A 19,864-nucleotide genomic window follows, 5' to 3' on the forward strand; every position below is an offset into this window, starting at 1 on the left:
GCCACATTCAGCCATTTTGTCCCCCCCCCCCACCCCAAAAAATTTTTTTTAAAAGGACAACAGTACAACTGAAACTGTACTTCACACAGTGCCTGTAAGGACATTTTCAAAACAATAAAGTTAAGAAATACATCTACCTATGTGTTCTGTTTATTTGATTTATCAACATGCATACTGGTAACTTAATGTATGATGATACTCGTACAGTGGGGAAAAAAAGTATTTAGTCAGCCACCAATTGTGCAAGTTCTCCCACTTAAAAAGATGAGAGAGGCCTGTAATTTTCATCATAGGTACACGTCAACTATGACAGACAAATTGAGAAAAAAAATTCCAGAAAATCACATTGTAGGATTTTTAATGAATTTATTTGCAAATTATGGTGGAAAATAAGTATTTGGTCACCTACAAACAAGCAAGATTTCTGGCTCTCACAGACCTGTAACTTCTTGTTTAAGAGGCTCCTCTGTCCCCCACTCGTTACCTGTATTAATGGCACCTGTTTGAACTTGTTATCAGTATAAAAGACACCTGTCCACAACCTCAAACAGTCACACTCCAAACTTCACTATGGCCAAGACCAAAGAACTGTCAAAGGACACCAGAAACAAAATTGTAGACCTGCACCAGGCTGGGAAGACTGAATCTGCAATAGGTAAGCAGCTTGGTTTGAAGAAATCAACTGTGGGAGCAATTATTAGGAAATGGAAGACATACAAGACCACTGATAATCTCCCTCGATCTGGGGCTCCACGCAAGATCTCACCCTGTGGGGTCAAAATGATCACAAGAACGGTGAGCAAAAATCCCAGAACCACACGGGGGGACCTAGTGAATGTCCTGCAGAGAGCTGGGACCAAAGTAACAAAGCCTACCATCAGTAACACACTATGCCGCCAGGGACTCAAATCCTGCAGTGCAAGACGTGTCCCCCTGCTTAAGCCAGTACATGTCCAGGCCCTTCTGAAGTTTGCTAGAGTGCATTTGGATTATCCAGAAGAGGATTGGGAGAATGTCATATGGTCAGATGAAACCAAAATAGAACTTTTTGGTAAAAACTCAACTTGTCGTGTTTGGAGGACAAAGAATGCTGAGTTGCATCCAAAGAACACCATACCTACTGTGGAGCATGGGGGTGGAAACATCATGCTTTGGGGCTGTTTTTCTGCAAAGGGACCAGGACGACTGATCCGTGTAAAGGAAAGAATGAATGGGGCCATGTGTCGTGAGATTTTGAGTGAAAACCTCCTTCCATCAGCAAGGGCATTGAAGATGAAACGTGGCTGGGTCTTTCAGCATGACAATGATCCCAAACACACCGCCCGGGAAACGAAGGAGTGGCTTCGTAAGAAGCATTTCAAGGTCCTGGAGTGGCCTAGCCAGTCTCCAGATCTCAACCCCATAGAAAATCTTTGGAGGGAGTTGAAAGTCTGTGTTGCCCAGCGACAGCCCCAAAACATCACTGCTCTAGAGGAGATCTGCATGGAGGAATGGACCAAAATACCAGCAACAGTGTGTGAAAACCTTGTGAAGACTTACAGAAAACGTTTGACCTGTGTCATTGCCAACAAAGGGTATATAACAAAGTATTGAGAAACTTTTGTTATTGACCAAATACTTATTTTCCACCATCATTTGCAAATAAATTCATTAAAAATCCTACAATGTGATTTTCTGGATTTTTTTTCCTAATTTTGTCTGTCATAGTTGACGTGTACCTATGATGAAAATTACAGGCCTCTCTCATCTTTTTAAGTGGGAGAACTTGCACAATTGGTGGCTGACTAAATACTTTTTTCCCCCACTGTATGTGTGTATCTGTAACATCAGTCAACATTTTAATATCATAAATCATTCTAGAGATAGAAAAACAGTGGAATGAAAATTAGGCTATTTTGAAAAATGTCTCCCACAAATAGGCATACTGTAAAACCGCGTTTCAAAATTGCTGTTTGACCTCAGAGGTTCGATTGGTTAGCTAGACATGATAATGCCACAGAACAATGAGCCAGATATTTCATTGGATGTATAAGTGTGAAGCATCCGCTTGGAGTTTCCACTCACTACCAAATATGGTAATGAGAGGAAGCCCAGTGACCGGCAATGGGAGAAGCAAGATGGATTTTATTTTATTAAGTTTGCCAATTAACATCTGAATGATTCAGAGGAGAACTGGGTGAAAGTGTTGTGGTCAGATGAGACCAAAATCGAACTCTTTGGCATCAACTCAACTCGCCGTGTTTGGAGGAGGAGGAATGCTGCCTATGACCCCAAGAACACCATCCCCACCGTCAAACATGGAGGTGGAAACATTATGCTTTGGGGGTGTTTTTCTGCTAAGGGGACAGGACAACTTCACCGCATCAAAGGGACGATGGACGGGGCCATGTACCGTCAAATCTTGGGTGAGAACCTCCTTCCCTCAGCCAGGGCATTGAAAATGGGTCGTGGATGGGTATTGCAGCATGACAATGACCCAAAACACACGGCCAAGGCAACAAAGGAATGGCTCAAGAAGAAGCACATTAAGGTCCTGGAGTGGCCTAGCCTTAATCTATAATACCTTAATCCCATAGAAAATCTGTGGAGGGAGCTGAAGGTTCGAGTTGCCAAACGTCAGCCTCGAAACCTTAATGACTTGGAGAAGATCTGCAAAGAGGAGGGACAAAATCCCTCCTGAGATGTGTGCAAACCTGGTGGCCAACTACAAGAAACGTCTGACCTCTGTGATTGCCAACAAGGGTTTTGCCACCAAGTACTAAGTAATGTTTTGCAGAGGGGTCAAATACTTATTTCCCTCATTAAAATGCAAATCAATTTATAACATTTTTGACATGCGTTTTTCTGGATTCTTTTGTTGTTATTCTGTCTCTCACTGTTCAAATAAACCTACCATTACAATTATAGACTGATCATGTCTTTCTCAGTGGGCAAACGTACAAAATCAGCAGGGGATCAAATACTTTTTTCCCTCACTGTACATGCTAGAACACGCCAATAGGATCTTGTTAGCGCGTTCTTGGCTCTGCCCCCCTCCTCTTAGGATCCCTAACCCTGCAACAGCATACGACACCTTCTGCACTACTCTGATCCTGGCAACCTCAACCTGCCTTTCTCTCACCAGACACCTCTGACCTCCAGCATCATGGGTACCCCTACAGTTTACACACACACATTTTCCCACCGATACACCTTCCTTCGTATCATGTCCTTCTGCACACTTATCAGTTGATCCTCCTCAACATTTAACGCCACTCCAGTTATCACTCCTTTCAACGGTGCCCTGCTTCCGGAGAGGAAAGCAAGTCACAGTTATTGTCCCCAGCCGCGTGGCGCATGCTCACTCTGGACAGCAGAAACACAAAAAATCTACACGATTCCACTTCGAGTCATCATGCAAAACTACAAATCCCTGCAAGTCATCTCTAGCTGACACTTTTGCTAACAGTTAGTGTCAATTTAAAACTTGCACAAGACAGTTCACAGAATTGTCAATTTAAAGAAATGTTGGCAATTTATTAATTACTACATTTAGCTAACATTAGATAGTTAATCCAGAGATTCTTACCTTTGCCTCGATTCGGTAGTCTTGCCCAGATCATCATTGTCAGAAGGCGACAGTGAAATGCGGTAGGCAAAGTCACACGCAGGACACAGAGCTTACTGGAAACCGTATTTTAATCGAAAGTAACCAGTGAAAAAACGATCTCCAACATCGGAGGAAACAAACAACCCGCACACGAACACTGCCGATGACGCAAACAATAACACACAACACACAATGCACGACAGAGGGTTAAATAGGGAATACAATACAACATAATGGGGAACAGGTGTACACAATCAGGACACAACAAGTCAAACACCGAAACATAGATCGGTGGCAGCTAGTACTCCGGGGACGACGAACGCCGAAGCCTGCCCGAGCAGGGAGGAGGAGCAGCCTCGGCTGATTCCGTGACAATCATGGCATTTGTAGTTACTTATGATAGCCACATTAGCAGCTAATTAGCATATTATTATTATTATTATTATTTATTTATTTTAAATTTGGGGGGGTAAATACAGGTGAATATATTGATAAAAGTCACCTTGTCCTAGAGAGATTTACACAGTTATCAAAACGTCACGCCAGGGTTTTTTATTTTTATTTTTTATTTCACCTTTATTTAACCAGGTAAGCCAGTTGAGAACAAGTTCTCATTTACAACTGCGACCTGGCCAAGATAAAGCAAAGCAGTGCGATAAAAACAACAAAGAGTTACATATGGGGTAAAAAACATAAAGTCAAAAATACAACAGAAAATATATATACAGTGTGTGCAAATGTAGCAAGTTATGGAGGTAAGGCAATAAATAGGCTATAGTGCAAAATAATTACAATAGTATTAACACTGGAATGCTAGATGTGCAAGAGATTATGTGCAAATAGAGATACTGGGGTCCAAAAGAGCAAAATAAATAACAATATAGGGATGAGGTAGTTGGGTGGGCTAATTTCAGATGGGCTGTGTACAGGTGCAGTGATCGGTAAGGTGCTCTGACAACTGATGCTTAAAGTTAGTGAGGGAGATAAGAGTCTCCAGCTTCAGAGATTTTTGCAATTCGTTCCAGTCATTGGCAGCAGAGAACTGGAAGGAATGGCGGCCAAAGGAGGTGTTGGCTTTGGGAATGACTAGTGAGATATACCTGCTGGAGCGCAGACTACGGGTGGGTGCTGCTATGGTGACCAATGAGCTAAGATAAGGCGGGGATTTGCCTAGCAGTGATTTATAGATGGCCTGGAGCCAGTGGGTTTGACGACGAACATGTAGTGAGGACCAGCCAACAAGAGCGTACAGGTCACAGTGGTGGGTAGCGTATGGGGCTTTGGAGACAAAACGGATGGCACTGTGATAGACTACATCCAATTTGCTGAGTAGAGTGTTGGAGGCTATTTTGTAAATGACATCGCCGAAGTCAAGGATCGGTAGGATAGTCAGTTTTACGAGGGCATGTTTGGCAGCATGAGTGAAGGAGGCTTTGTTGCGAAATAGGAAGCCGATTCTAGATTTAACTTTGGATTGGAGATTCTTTATGTGAGTCTGGAAGGAGAGTTTACAGTCTAACCAGACACCTAGGTATTTGTAGTTGTCCACATACTCTAGGTCAGACCCGTCAAGAGTGGTGATTCTAGTCGGGTGGGCGGGTGCCAACAGCGTTCGATTGAAAAGCATGCATTTAGTTTTACTAGTGTTTAAGAGCAGTTGGAGGCTACTGAAGGAGTGTTGTATGGCATTGAAGCTCGTTTGGAGGTTTGTTAACACAGTGTCCAATGAAGGGCCAGATGTATACAAAATGGTGTCGTCTGCGTAGAGGTGGATCTGAGAGTCACCAGCAGCAAGAGCGACATCATTGATATACACAGAGAAAAGTGTCGGCCCAAGAATTGAACCCTGTGGCACCCCCATAGAGACTGCCATAGGTCCAGACAACAGGCCCTCCGATTTGACACACTGAACTCTATCTGAGAAGTAGTTGGTGAACCAGGCGAGGCAGTCATTTGAGAAACCAAGGCTATTTAGTCTGCCAATAAGAATGCGGTGGTTGACAGAGTCGAAAGCCTTGGCCAGGTCGATGAAGACGGCTGCATTATCAATCGCGGTTATAATATCGTTTAGGACCTTGAGCGTGGCTGAAGTGCACCCATGACCAGCTCGGAAACCGGATTGCATAGCGGAGAAGGTACGGTGGTATTCGAAATGGTCGGTGATCTGTTTGTTAACTTGGCTTTCAAATACTTTCGAAAGGCAGGGCAGGATGGATATAGGTCTGTAGCAGTTTGGATCTAGAGTGTCACCCCCTTTGAAGAGGGGGATGACCACGGCAGCTTTCCAATCTCTGGGGATCTCAGACGTTATGAAAGAGAGGTTGAACAGACTAGTAATAGGGGTTGCGACAATTTCGGCGGCTAGTTTTAGAAAGAAAGGGTCCAGATTGTCTAGCCCAGCTGATTTGTAGGGGTCCAGATTTTGCAGCTCTTTCAAAACGTCAGCTGTCTGAATTTGTGTGAAGGAGAAGCGGGGGGGGGGGGGGGGGGGGGGGGGGGCATGGGCAAGTTTCAGCGGAGGGTGCAGAGTTGGTGTCCGGGGTAGTGGTAGCCAGATGGAAAGCATGGCCAGCTGTAGCAAAATGCTTGTTAAAATTCTCGATTATTGTAGATTTATCGGTGGTGATAGTGTTTCCTAGCCTCAGTGCAGTGGGCAACTGGGAGGAAGTGCTCTTATTCTCCATGGACTTTACAGTGTCCCAAAACTTTTTGGAGTTAGTGCTACAGGATGCAAATTTCTGTTTGAAAAAGTTTGCCTTTGCTTTCCTGACTGCTTGTGTATATTGGTTCCTAACTTCCCTGAAAAGTTGCATATCGCGGGGGCTATTTGATGCTAATGCAGTACGCCACAGGATGTTTTTGTGCTGGTCAAGGGCAGTCAAGTCTGAGGAGAACCAGGGGCTATATCGGTTCTTAGTTCTGTATTTTTTGAATGGGGCATGTTTATTTAAGATTGAGAGGAAATTACTTTTAAGGAACAACCAGGCATCCTCTACTGACGGAATGAGATCTATATCCATCCAGGATACCTGGGCCAGGTCAATTAGGAAGGCCTGCTCGCTAAAGTGTTTTAGGGAGCGTTTGACAGTGATGAGGGGTGGTCGTTTGACCGCGGACCCGTTACGGACGCAGGCAATAAGGCAGTGATCGCTGAGATCCTGGTTGAAGACAGCTGAGGTGTATTTAGAGGGTATGTTAGTCAGGATGATATCTATGAGGGTACCCACGTTTACGGATTTAGGGTTGTACCTGGTAGGTTCGTTGATAATTTGCGTGAGGTTGAGGGCATCTAGTTTGGATTGTAGGATGGCCGGGGTATTAAGCATATCCCAATTTAGGTCACCAAGCAGTACGAACTCTGAGGATAAATGGGGGGCAATCAATTCACATATGGTGTCCAGGGCACATCTGGGGGCTGAGGGGGGTCTGTAGCAAGCGGCAACAGTGAGAGACTTATTTCTGGAAAGGTGGATTTTTAGAAGTAGAAGCTCAAACTGTTTGGGCACAGACCTGGATAGTATGATAGAGCTCTGCAGGCTATCTCTACAGTAGATTGCAACTCCACCCCCTTTGGCAGTTCTATCTAGACGGAAAATGTTATAGTTGGGGATGGACATTTCAGAATTTTTGGTGGCCTTCCTGAGCCAGGATTCAGACACTGCTAGAACATCAGGGTTGGCGGAGTGTGCTAACGCAGTGAATAACTCAAACTTAGGAAGTAGACTTCTGATGTTTACGTGCAAGAAACCAAGACTTTTGCGATTACAGAAGTCAGCAAATGATAGCGCCTGGGGAGTAGGAGTGATACTGAGGGCTGCAGGGCCTGGGTTAGCCTCTACATCACCAGAGGAACAGAGGAGGACTAGAATAAGGATACGGCTAAAGGCTTTAAGAACTGGTCTTCTAGTGCGTTGGGTACATAGAATAAAGGGGGCAGATTTCCGGGTGTTGTAGAAAAGATTCAGGGCATTATGTACAGACAAGGATATGGAAGGATATGAGTAAAGTGGGGGTAAACCTAAGCGTTGGGTAACAATGAAAGAGATAGTATCACTAGAGGCACCAATTGAGTCGGTCTCTGCGTGTATAGGGGGTGGGACAAAGGAGCTATCTAAGGCAGGTTTAGCTGGGCTGGGGGATCTACAGTGAAATAGTACAATTAGAAATAACCGAAACAACAATAAGCTAACCATGTTTGGGCTGAGGCTAAACATAAACAGGATGTAGTACCGTAAAAAGGAATAGTCCAGCAGACATCAGCTGTATAGCTGAGTTATCATAAGGTCCGGTGAACAGCAATAGGATAGTTCGGAGGCTGCTAAAGCACTAGCAGGTAAGAGGCCACGGCTAGCGTGTGCTAGCGGGCCGGGGCTAGCAGATGGAATCTTCGTGGTCGACGTCGTCTAACCACATCAGACGATTTCGTCGGCAGACCAGTCGTGTAGGATCGGCGGGGCTCCGTGTCAACACTAGGTGGTCCCGTCCGGTTGACAGAGAGGTAGATAGCCGGGAGATGGGCCTAGCTCAGGATGATTAGCCAGACCACAGCGTCCATTTAGTTGAAGCTAGCTGGTAGCGATGAATCCGGAGTTCAAGGTCCAGTGATTCAGTGATTCCGGCAGAAAAACTGATATGTTCTGGGTCGATAACGCGCTGTGCAGACTGGCCGAATATCCGGTGATTAATATCCAGTGATTAAATTAATCCCGCAGAAAAAAAAATGCAATGTTCTGGGTGAAATACCGCTAACTGTGGCTAATAGCAAGTAGCTAGTTAGCTGGCTAGCTAGTTTCAACTGGAGATTCTAGATAAAAGGTAAGTCAATAATAGAATCCGTTCCACATTGAGTGAGGCGGGTTGCAGGAAAGTATATTTTGTAGAAGGATGAAAAGTCTGATAGGGAAATATGTACGAAAAATACAAAAAAACTGGGTATTTACAGGCTATTTACAGACACACGACAAAAACAGAACTGCACTACTTCGCCATCTTGGTAAGCCTACATGAAACACAGCCCTTATTTTAAGTGTTTCTAAAATTCCCTATGGAAAAAATGAATGGTGGAAAAACGATTGGAACCATTTCCCTGTTTGACCGCTAGGTTTAATGGGTATTATGACTCATACTGTGGTACTCTATACCGGCAGGCATCTCATTCACATTGGACCTCGGTTAAAAAATGCAGAGTTCAAAACAACTGGGACCTCAGAAATCTCTAACTTCTGACTTCAGTGCATTCAAGATAACTGGGGAACCCCCCCCCCCAAAAAAAAACAAGCTCAGACTGGGAAAAATCGTTTTGGTCATCCAACTCGGAATTCCATGTCGGAAACTCAGGCATCTTTCTAGAGCTCTGACCTTTCGACTTGAAGATCACTGGCGTCATGATTTGACCTCGTTTTTTGTTCCCAGTTTCTTGAAAGCACAAAAAGCAACATACAGAAAGTTTTTATTTATTTTATTTTTGTTTCTATTTTTTATTTATTTGTTAATTATTATTATTATTATTTATTTTATTTTATTCATTATACAAAAAAAATCAACAACTTAAATCCCTACATCAAACATTTCTAACAAAACAACACACAGGTATAAACAAAAAAATACTAAATACATACAACAAATATATATATATATGGCGCAGTGGTCTAAGGCACTGCATCGCAGTGCTAGCTGTGCCACTAGAGATCCTGGTTCGAATCCAGGCTCTGTCGTAGCCGGCCGCGACCGGGAGACCCATGGGGCGGCGCACAATTGGCCCAGCGTCGTCCAGGGTAGGGGAGGAAACGGCCGGCAGGGATGTAGCTCAGTTGGTAGAGCATGGTGTTTGCAACGCCAGGGTTGTGGGTTCGATTCCCACGGGGGGCCAGTATGAAAAGTAAAAAAATTATGTATGCACTCACTAACTGTAAGTCGCTCTGGATAAGAGCGTCTGCTAAATGACGTAAATTTTAAAATATATATATAGTACAATTGTATTCACTCAGAATTTTTTTTTCATTATAATGATTTTGGAATATGTTATTCTTTTTGTTGTCCACTATGGAAAATGTCTTAACAAGATGATTAAATTCAATCAAAAATATTTGTAATTTTGGTATAGAATTCTGGAATTTTTGTTTGTGTATAAAGTATTTGGCAACAATAATTAAAAAAATCACAATCATTTCAATGGTCTTGTTGTCATTGCAATAGTAACATATTACAGTTGAAGTCTGTGCCATTAAACCCCTACAACTTATCCAGAACGCTGCAGCCCGTCTGGTGTTCAACCTTCCCAAGTTCTCTCATGTCACCCCGCTCCTCCACACACTCCACTGGCTTCCAGTTGAAGCTTGAAACTACTACAAAACCATGGTGCTTGCCTACGGAGCTGTGAGGGGAATGGCACCTCCTTACCTTCAGGCTCTAATCAGACCCAACACCCAAACGGGGGCACCTCTGGCCTGCTAGCCCCCCTACCTCTACGGAAGCACAGTTCCCGCTCAGCCCAGTCAAAGCTATTCGCTGCTCTGGCACCCCAATGGTGGAACAAGCTCCCCCACGACGCCAGGACAGCGGAGTCACTGACCACCTTACGGAGACACTTGAAACCCTACCTCTTTAAGGAATACCTGGAATAGTGTAACAGTAATCATTCTACTCCCCCAGACCCCCATTACAAAATTAAAATTAAATTAAAAAATAATAATAATAAATAAAAGGAGTGGTTGTCCCACTGGCTATCCTAAGTTGAATGCACCAATTTGTAAGTCGCTCTGGATAAGAGCATCTGCTAAATGACTTAAATGTAAATGAAGTCGGAAGTTTACATACACTTAAGTTGAAGTCATTAAAACTCGTTTTTCAAACACTCCACAAATTTCTTGTTAACAAACTATAGTTTTGGCAAGTCGGTTAGGACATCTACTTTGTGCATGACACAAGTAATTTTTCCAACAATTGTTTACAGACAGATTATTTTACTTATAATTCACTGTATCACAATTCTAGTGGGTCAGAAGTTTACATACACTAAGTTGACTGTGCCTTTAAACAGCTTGGAAAATTCCAGAAAATGATGTCATGGCTTTAGAAGCTTCTGATAGGCTAATTGACATAATTTGAGTCAATTGGAGATGTACCTCTGGATGTATTTCAAGGCCTACCTTCAAACTCAGTGCCTCTTTGCTTGACATTATGGGAAAATCAAAAGAAATCAGCCAAGACCTCAGAAAACAAATTGTAGACCTCCACAAGTCTGGTTCATCCTTGGGAGCAATTTCCAAATGCCTGAAGGTACCACGTTCATCTGTACAAACAATAGTATGCAAGTATAAACACCATGGGACCACGCAGCCGTCATACCGCTCAGGAAGGAGACGCGTTCTGTCTCCTAGAGATGAATGTATTTTGGTGCGAAAAGTGAAAATAAATCCCAGAACAATAGCAAAGGACCTTGTGAAGAGGCTGGAGGAAACAGGTACAAAAGTATCTATATCCACAGTAAAACAAGTCCTATATCGACATAACCTGAAAGGCCGCTCAGCAAGGAAGAAGTCACTGCTCCAAAACCACCATAAAAAAGCCAGACTACGGTTTGCAATTGCACATGGGGACAAAGATCGTACTTTTTGGAGAAACGTCCTCTGGTATGATGAAACAAAAATAGAACTGTTTGGCCATAATGACCATCGTTAGGTTTAGAGGAAAAAGGGGGTAGCTTGCAAGCTGAAGAACACCATCCCAACCGTGAAGCACGGGGGTGGCAGCATCATGCTGTGGAGGTGCTTTGCTGCAGGAGGGACTGGTGCACTTCACAAAATAGATGGCATCATGAGGAAGGAAAATTATGTGGATATATTGAAGCAACATCTCAAGACATCAGTCAGGAAGTTAAAGCTTGGTCGCAAATTGGTCTTCCAAATGGACAATGACCCCAAGCATACTTCCAAAGTTGTGGCAAAATGGCTTAAGGACAACAAAGTCAAGGTATTGGAGTGGCCATCACAAAGCCCTGACCTCAATCCTATAGATCATTTGTGGGCAGAACTGAAAGAGTGTTACACCAAACCTGACTCAGTTACACCAGCTCTGTCAGGAGGAATGGGCCAAATGCATTGTGGGAAGCTTGTGTAAGGCTACCCGAAACGTTTGACCCAAGCTAAACAATTTAAAGGCAATGCTACCAAATACTAATTGAGTGTATGTAAACTTCTGACCCACTGGGAATGTGATGAAAGAAATCAAAGCTGAAATAAATAATTCTCTCTACTATTATTCTGACATTTCACATTCTTAAAATGAAGCGGTGATTCTAACTGACCTAAGACAGGGAATTTTTACTAGGATTAAATGTCAGGGATTGTGAAAAACTGAGTTTAAATGTATTTGGCTAAGGTGTATGTAAATTTCCAACTTCAACTGTATATCCTTCATGTCAAAAACATGGGTAGTGTTCAAAAAGGTAAACAAGTATTCTGCAAGGTTTTTCCAAAAATCTAACACAGAATGACATTCATAGAACAAGTGAGTCAGATTTTCATTTTTTTTTGCAGAAAACGCAGATATCATCAATATTAACACATTTGGCCAACATAGAATTACATGGATATATATCTTATGTATAATTTTAAAGTGCACTTCCTTAAATTTGTTTGGTATACAATATTTGTAAGGCATCAACCAAGCTTATTTCCAGACAATATCAGGAATAAGCATGTTCCAGAAATGTTTTCCTCTAGGCGTAAGTTGTTTCTGTGAATGGAAAATGTGTCTTATGTATTTGTTACAACAAGATTTCTCAAGTAAGCCCACGCCTTCCAAACTGAGTTCTGGATAAGCTCTATGATCATCACGAAAGCTAAGATGAGTTTCATTAGTTCATTAGTGTAGTTAGACCACTGGGAATGGCTTTGATCACATAAATAAACTCTCTGAAAGGTATTGGAAACTCATTCAATGTTATAAACTGTTCATATGAAAGAATATTACCCCTGTTCTAAAAAACATTAAGAACAAAGTCAATATTCCTCTCATGCCAGCTATGGTAGAACAATGACTTATTCCTTACAGTTATGTCTGAATTACTCCACAAAATAGCTTTATGTGGGGAAAAATTGTGCAAGAAACATATTTTCCAGGACATTAAAGCTTGTTGGTGAAACCTAGCCAATTTAGCGGGTAATCTTTCAGGAATATAATTACATTTCAATAAAAATTGAAGACCTCCCAACTTATTCAACACATTGTTTGGAATGAAACACCAAATTCATTCTGTATTGATAAAACATATTTTCAACCAATTGATTTTGAAAGTGTTATTTATGTCAACAAAATCCAACACTTCCAGACCTCCTTCAGATCTTTTATTTGAGAGGACTGACTTTTTTAGTTTGGGAGACTTATTTTTCCAGATGAAGTCAAGAAAGGTCTTGTTGATCTCTTTACAGGTAGAGGGATTTACAAATAAAGATAATGAGGGGTACACACAGTGAGACAGACCCTCTGCCTTGGACAGAAGCACTCTCCCAAGTATAAAAAGATCCCTTTGTAGCCAATTATTAAATCTATTCTTGGTTTTCTTAATTTTAGGAGATACATTCATATGTTGTCTGACTAAGTGGTTTTTTAATAGATGTATTCCTAAATATTTAACACAGTCCTTTACAGGAATATTTTATATTTCTTTATCATCAGAGTCATATAAACATAAGATTTCACATTTAGAAACGTTCAGTTTTAAACCAGATGCAATAGAGAATGCAGTGATAGCATTAAGGGCATGGGCAACCTCGTCCTTATCCTTTAAGAAAAGAGTAGTATCGTCAGCAAGTTGGGAAATTTTGATTTCTCTGTTAAAAATGGAAAAGCCATGCAGATTTGCATTATTCAAAATATCTAGATAGAAGTTCCACTACCAAAATGAATCAAAAGGGCGAAATAGGGCATCCCTGTCGTACACTTCTGTTGATACTGAATATTTTGGATGGATTAAGGTTTAGTATCACAGAACTATTATCTTTGTAAAACATGCAAATTACTTTGATAAAATGTTCACCGATACCAAAAAGTTTGAGACTGAAAAAGAAATGAATGCTCAATTGTGTCAAAGGCTTTACAGAAGTCCAAAAATAAAACAACAGCACCTGAGTCGATTGCATCTGAATAATCTAAAAGCCCTTCATAAATCCTGTTTGAGTCTCATTTATAATGTTATCTATTCCTTTCTTTCATCTTATGGCATAAACCAGAGAAATCAATTTGTAATCAATATTTAGTAATTGGTCTCCAATTGTCAATGAGAGAAGGGTCTTTATCATGCTTCGGAATCAGTGAAATAAGGCCCTGTTTCATAGTGGAGACCATTTCACAATTTTCAATGCAATCTTGAAACATATAAAAAATAGGTTCTTCTAGTATACAGACAGTTTGTGGAAAGTTAAAAGTGCATCTGCGTAACGTCACACACCCAAGAAAGCTCACCAATCACCTGACGTAAGTCATGAATATTAATTTATTTGCCTGAAAGCACCTATTGTTCTTACTCTTCTCAAAGAGCAGCAGGTGCCGTGGGCCCGACCCCTGTCCCAAAGCACTCACTGGCGGCCCAGTCCTCGCACAGCTTTTTACTCACTTTGTGTCTCTCCCATGATGTTATTCTTCTCTCCTACAGCATCCATCACAATTACATGCACATGGCCAATTATGTAAATTAGATGATGACGTCATTTAGCGACTTCTACCGACTTTTAGGACAGCCAATAGCTACTTTCCTTACTGAAGAGTTGGCAACACGCTCCGGCTATCCTACGAAACGAATTGTCGCATACAGCGTGACGTCACCGTTAACAATCCAAAGGGCCCTTTCTCTTCCTCATAGTGTGAGGAAAAAGGTACATTTCCTCGAAATTGTCCCATATTAGCAAGCTAGTTTTTTTTAAAGAGAAAGATAGTTATGATATTATTTTTGTAAACTTGTAGCTTGCGTTACTGTATGACTGTTATTTTTCTCGCTGCAAAGATAGTTAGCTAAGCTAACGCTAGCTGGCAGCCAGCTTGCTAGCTAACAGGAGATACTACCTAGCGTAGACAAGTGTGTTGGTGTTTGCACAGCAATAATCTATACCAATTTTATACTAAATCCCACTCAATGCAGAAATCGTTACTAAATTTGCTTCACTAACTAGCTGTGTCTGTTGGTTAGCTAGCTATATAACTAGCTAGCCTAGATGTCTATTTTGATTAAGTACAGTACTAGCTAGCTAACGTTACTCGCCAACTACTCTGTATCTCAGACGTCCACCGTTTGTTTTTTTCATCATGGCGAGTTAGCTAGCTAAATACGGATTGAGTTATGTTAACGTGACATAAAAATACGTTGATAAATGATTTGATGTGTTAATGGCTGATTAGCTATGTATTTGTTGCCCTCTGTTCTCGCTAGCTAGCTATATTTCCTTGGGTTTTCTATTTTTAGAGCCACCAAAAATGACAACAGCGGCGAGACCGACGTTTGAGCCAGCGAGAGGAGGGAGAGGGAAGGGAGAGGGCGATCTCAGTGCGTTGTCCAAACAGTACTCCAGCCGAGATCTGCCTGGTCACACAAAGATCAAATACAGGTGAGTAACACAACCTATCCTTGTTGTGGTGTGACATCTTGGCATCAGTCTTACCACATATGGCTTAGTGCTGCACTGCACCAGTAGTTGGGAACAGGTCCTTCTGGTTGAAGATGAAGTGATGTTTCACTCTGTGTCCCTGTCTCATCCCCTCAGGCAGCCCACCCAGGATGCCCCAGAGGAGGTGCGTGCCCGTGACTTCCGCAGAGAGCTGGAGGAGAGGGAGCGTGTTGCTGTCCGGGAGAAGACCAGAGAGAGGGGACCTAGAGGTGGGTATCCAGGCATACACATAAACTCAGACCCGAGGTAAAGATTGAACTGAACTTAAAATATTGTCTGCTGTGTGTAAAGAAGATCAAGATGATTTTAGCATCTGACGTACCATTATGCCCAAAGGTTATTTTTTGTTGACATGAGTCGTCTGCAGGGGATTTCATCTCAAGCCAGTATCATTAAAATTATGGTTTCTCTTTTTAATTTTCAGAACACACCACATCTTCATCCTCGTCCTCAAAGAGGCCCAGACTAGATCAAATCCCTGCTGCCAACCTGGATGCAGATGACCCTCTCACTGACGTAGGTGCCAAATGTTCATCCACCTGTCACATTAAAGTCTGTGCTTCTTTTTTTTTTTTTGAAAGCTCAGCCTCTAACCTTCATTGTTTTATGTTTTTGGGTATAGGATGATGAGGAAGATGATGACTCTGAGGACAGTGATGACGATGACACTGCCGCTCTGCTGGCTGAACTGGAGAAGATCAAGAAGGAGCGGGCTGAGGAGCAGGAACGCAAGGTAAGGCCGCCAACGCAGTGACACGAGTCGCTACAAGATGATCAATAGCTGCAAGGTCACAGTCGTGCCAGTTAAGTCCAGCCAAATGCAAATGGATTTCTCAGGTATTGCTGAGTAGTAGAAGAGAATAGGGCTCCATTGACCTGCTAAATGAATGGGTTGTTTTGTTTGATACACTACATGGCCAAAAGTATGTGGACACCTGCTAGTCGAACATCTCATTCCAAAATCATGGGCATTAATATGGAGTTGGTCCCCCCTTTGCTGCTATAACAGCCTCCACTCTTCTGGGAAGGCTTTCCACTATATGTTGGAACATTGCTGCGGGGACTTGCTTCCATTCAGCCACGAGCATTAGCGAGGTTGGGCACTGCTGTTGAGGGATTAGGCCTGGCTCGCAGTCGGCATTCCAATTCCTTTCCAAAGGTGTTCGATGGGGTTGAAGTCAGGGCTCTGTGCAGGTCAGTCAAGTTCTTCCACAACGATCTCGACAAACCATTTCTGTATGGACCTCGTTTTGTGCACGGGGGCAATGTCATGCTGAAACAGGAAAGGGCCTTCCCCAAACTGTTGCTACAATGTTGGAAGCACAGAATCGTCTAGAATGTCATTGTATGCTGTAGCGTTAAGATTTCCCTTCACTGGAACTAAGGGGCCTAGCCCAAACCATGAAAAACTGCCCCAGACCATTATTCCTCCTCCACCAAACTTTACAGTTGGCACTATGCATTCGGGCAAGTAGCATTCTCCTGGCATCCGCCAAACCCAGATTCTTCTGTCGGAGTGCCAGATGGTGAAGCGTGATTCATCACTCCAGAGAATGCATTTCCACTGCTCCAGAGTCCAATGGCGGCGAGCTTTACACCACTCAGGCCAACACTTGGCATTGCGCATGGTGAACTTAGGCTTGTGTGCGGCTGCTCGGCCATGGAAACCCATTTCATGAAGCTCCCGACGAACAGTTATTGTGCTGACGTTGCTTCCAGAGGCAGTTTGGAACTCGGTAGTCAGTGTTGCAACCGAGGACAGACGATTTTTATGTGCTACGTGCTTCAGCACTCTGCGGTCCTGTTCTGTGAGCTTGTGTGGCCTACCACTTCGCGGCTGAGCCGTTGTTGCGCCTAGACGTTTCCACTTCACAATAACAGCACTTTCAGGTTGACCTGGCAGCTCTAGCAGGGCAGAAATTGGACTAACTGACTTGTTGGAAAGGTGGCATCCTAAGACGGTGCCACGTTGAAAGTCACTGAGCTCTTCTGTAAGGCCATTCTACTGCCAATGTTTGTGTATGGAGATTGCATGGCGGTGTGCTCGATTTTATACACCTGTCAGCAACGGGTGTGGCTGAAATAGCCGAATCCACTAATTTGAAGGGGTGTCCATATACTTTTGTCTATGTAGTGTATAATCCCTGTCAGACATTTTCTGATATATATTTTTTATTTCACCTTTATTTAACCAGGTAAGCCAGTTGAGAACAAGTTCTCATTTACAACTGCGACCTGGCCAAGATAAAGCAAAGCAGTGCGATTAAAAAAAACAACAACACAGAGTTACATATGGGGTAAACAAAACATAAAGTCAAAAATACAAACAGAACATATATATACAGTGTGTGTGAATGTAGTAAATTATGGAGGTAAGGCAATAAATAGGCCATAGTGCAAAATAGTTACAATTTCGTATTTCAATATATACATATTGATTCTTGAAGAATATCACTTATAAATGCCTCATGAGCTTAGTTCAACTGTCAAACCCCATCAGAACCCAAAATATAAGATTGTTTTACTCCAATGTTTGTAAACATTGTAAATGCCTCAAAACATGCTTGAAACTAATGTTGATATATTGGATGGTCAGTACTTGCATCTATAGCTCTGTTACATTTCTCCAGGCTCATCCCTCAGCTTTTTACAAAAAAAAATAGGCGGGTATTGTTTCAACTAAGGACTGGCCCTTTAAACATGTCTACCATTTTTGTTGATTTTTGAGATGCTTGCAAGCAACTATCTGAGCCTTTTATCAAGGCCAATCAGAAAGCGTTGCTAAGAGCAATACTTTAGCCAATGAGAGATTTGCCCCTGGTCCTCTTTGACCACCATGTTTCGTGTTCTGTGCCAGGAGCGGGAGCAGAAAGCTGAGGAGGAGAGGATCCGCATGGAGAACATCTTGAGTGGGAATCCTCTGCTCAACCTGGCTGGGCAGCAGCAGCAGCAGCAACAGATAGTCCCCACCCCGACTGCCTTCAGCGTCAAGAGGAGGTAAACACACACACACACACACACAACTGCCTGGGACATGGCTGTGGATGGCTGTTGTGTTACATCCTCTCCTGTCTCTTTCTCTCTAAGGTGGGACGATGACGTAGTGTTCAAGAACTGTGCAAAGGGAGTGGATGAGGCACGCAGGGAGAAACGCTTTGTCAACGACACTCTGCGCTCCGAGTTCCACAAGAAATTCATGGAGAAATATGTGAAGTAGGACTTACAGCTCTGCTTTGAAGGTGTTTCATTTCACTCGGCTCTGCTCTGTTCCAGTTCATCACTGACTGGTAGGGATTGGTCTGTAAACATTGAATGAACCTGAAGAATGGAGTGACTTTACATGGAACATTTTGGCCCCCCACGCACCGAATCCTCTGTATATAAATGAATCTAATGCTTGACCTGAAAACAGATGAACTAGTTTTGTTTAGTGTAAAAGCATTTTCTACCATTGAAAGGAATGGTTGCAATTGCGACACCATCATCAATGTCAACTTTTTGTTATTTTTCTTTTACGTAACCTTTTTTTAAGTGATGTTAATGTCAATAAACAAAGCAATAAATAAAACCTTTGTCTGTGAGAGGGCTTTTATGGTTTTGTCATTGCTTTTAGCTTTGTGCCCAGGAGTTATAATTCTCCAATGGCAAGCTCCAAAGCATGCCTTTTTCCTCTTCTTTAAAATGTTTTGGGGGGCTTATTTTGTGGTACATGAAAGCCTATGTGGCACATTACCTTCATGACTCATGCCTTTTAATTGAGATGAAGAGGTTAAACCTTTCTTCATAGGATGTTTATATTTGCCTTCAGCGTCAAGAGGAGGTTCACACACTGGTGAATGAGTCCACTGAATTAGAGGGGAGATTCAGCAACTCTTTTTAACGGACAATGGAAGTTAATTAAAACGCTTATTTAATACACTGCTAAAAAAAATAAAGGGAACACTTAAACAACACAATGTAACTCCAAGTCAATCACACTTCTGTGAAATCAAACTGTCCACTTAGGAAGCAACACTGATTGACAATACATTTCACATGCTGTTGTGCAAATGGAATAGACAACAGGTGGAAATTATAGGCAATTAGCAAGACACCCACAATAAAGGAGTGGTTCTGCAGGTGGTGACCACAGACCACTTCTCAGTTCCTATGCTTCCTGGCTGATGTTTTGGTCACTTTTGAATGCTGGCGGTGCTTTCACTCTAGTGGTAGCATGAGACGGAGTCTACAACCCACACAAGTGGCTCAGGTAGTGCAGCTCATCCAGGATGGCACATCAATGCGAGCTGTGGCAAGAAGGTTTGCTGTGTCTGTCAGCGTAGTGTCCAGAGCATGGAGGCGCTACCAGGAGACAGGCCAGTACATCAGGAGACGTGGAGGAGGCCGTAGGAGGGCAACAACCCAGCAGCAGGACTGCTACCTCCGCCTTTGTGCAAGGAGGAGCAGGAGGAGCACTGCCAGAGCCCTGCAAAATGACCTCCAGCAGGCCACAAATGTGCATGTGTCTGCTCAAACGGTCAGAAACAGACTCCATGAGGGTTGTATGAGGGCCCGACGTCCACAGGTGGGGGTTGAGCTTACAGCCCAACACCGTGCAGGACGTTTGGCATTTGCC

The 19,864-nt window shown here is 42.8% G+C and overlaps 1 protein-coding gene across 1 annotated transcript; it reads left to right on the forward strand.

Annotated features, from left to right (window-relative positions):
- Nucleotides 1–14,346: 14,346 nt before the first annotated feature.
- Nucleotides 14,347–18,834, forward strand: LOC311135748 (protein CWC15 homolog). The gene is made up of 7 exons (XM_084169795.1): nt 14,347–14,463; nt 15,048–15,189; nt 15,346–15,458; nt 15,674–15,765; nt 15,872–15,982; nt 18,107–18,246; nt 18,337–18,834. Exons 2-7 carry the CDS (start codon nt 15,059–15,061, stop codon nt 18,464–18,466), a joined length of 717 nt encoding a protein of 238 aa, XP_084025921.1. The 5' UTR covers nt 14,347–14,463; nt 15,048–15,058; the 3' UTR covers nt 18,467–18,834.
- The last annotated feature ends 1,030 nt before the right edge of the window (nt 18,835–19,864 follow it).

Source organism: Coregonus lavaretus (genome assembly GCF_964263955.1).
Source record: "Coregonus lavaretus genome assembly, chromosome: 10".
NCBI classification, from domain to species: Eukaryota; Metazoa; Chordata; class Actinopteri; order Salmoniformes; family Salmonidae; genus Coregonus; species Coregonus lavaretus.

Excerpts from the sequence above, each read along its gene's own strand:
- LOC311135748 (XM_084169795.1), top strand. The coding sequence starts at position 15,059 with ATGACAACAGCGGCGAGACCGACGTTTGAGCCAGCGAGAGGAGGGAGA. Across the intron at positions 15,459-15,673 it reads CAGAGAGAGGGGACCTAGAG|AACACACCACATCTTCATCC; the intron begins GTGGGTATCCAG and ends TTTAATTTTCAG. Across the intron at positions 18,247-18,336 it reads GCCTTCAGCGTCAAGAGGAG|GTGGGACGATGACGTAGTGT; the intron begins GTAAACACACAC and ends TTTCTCTCTAAG.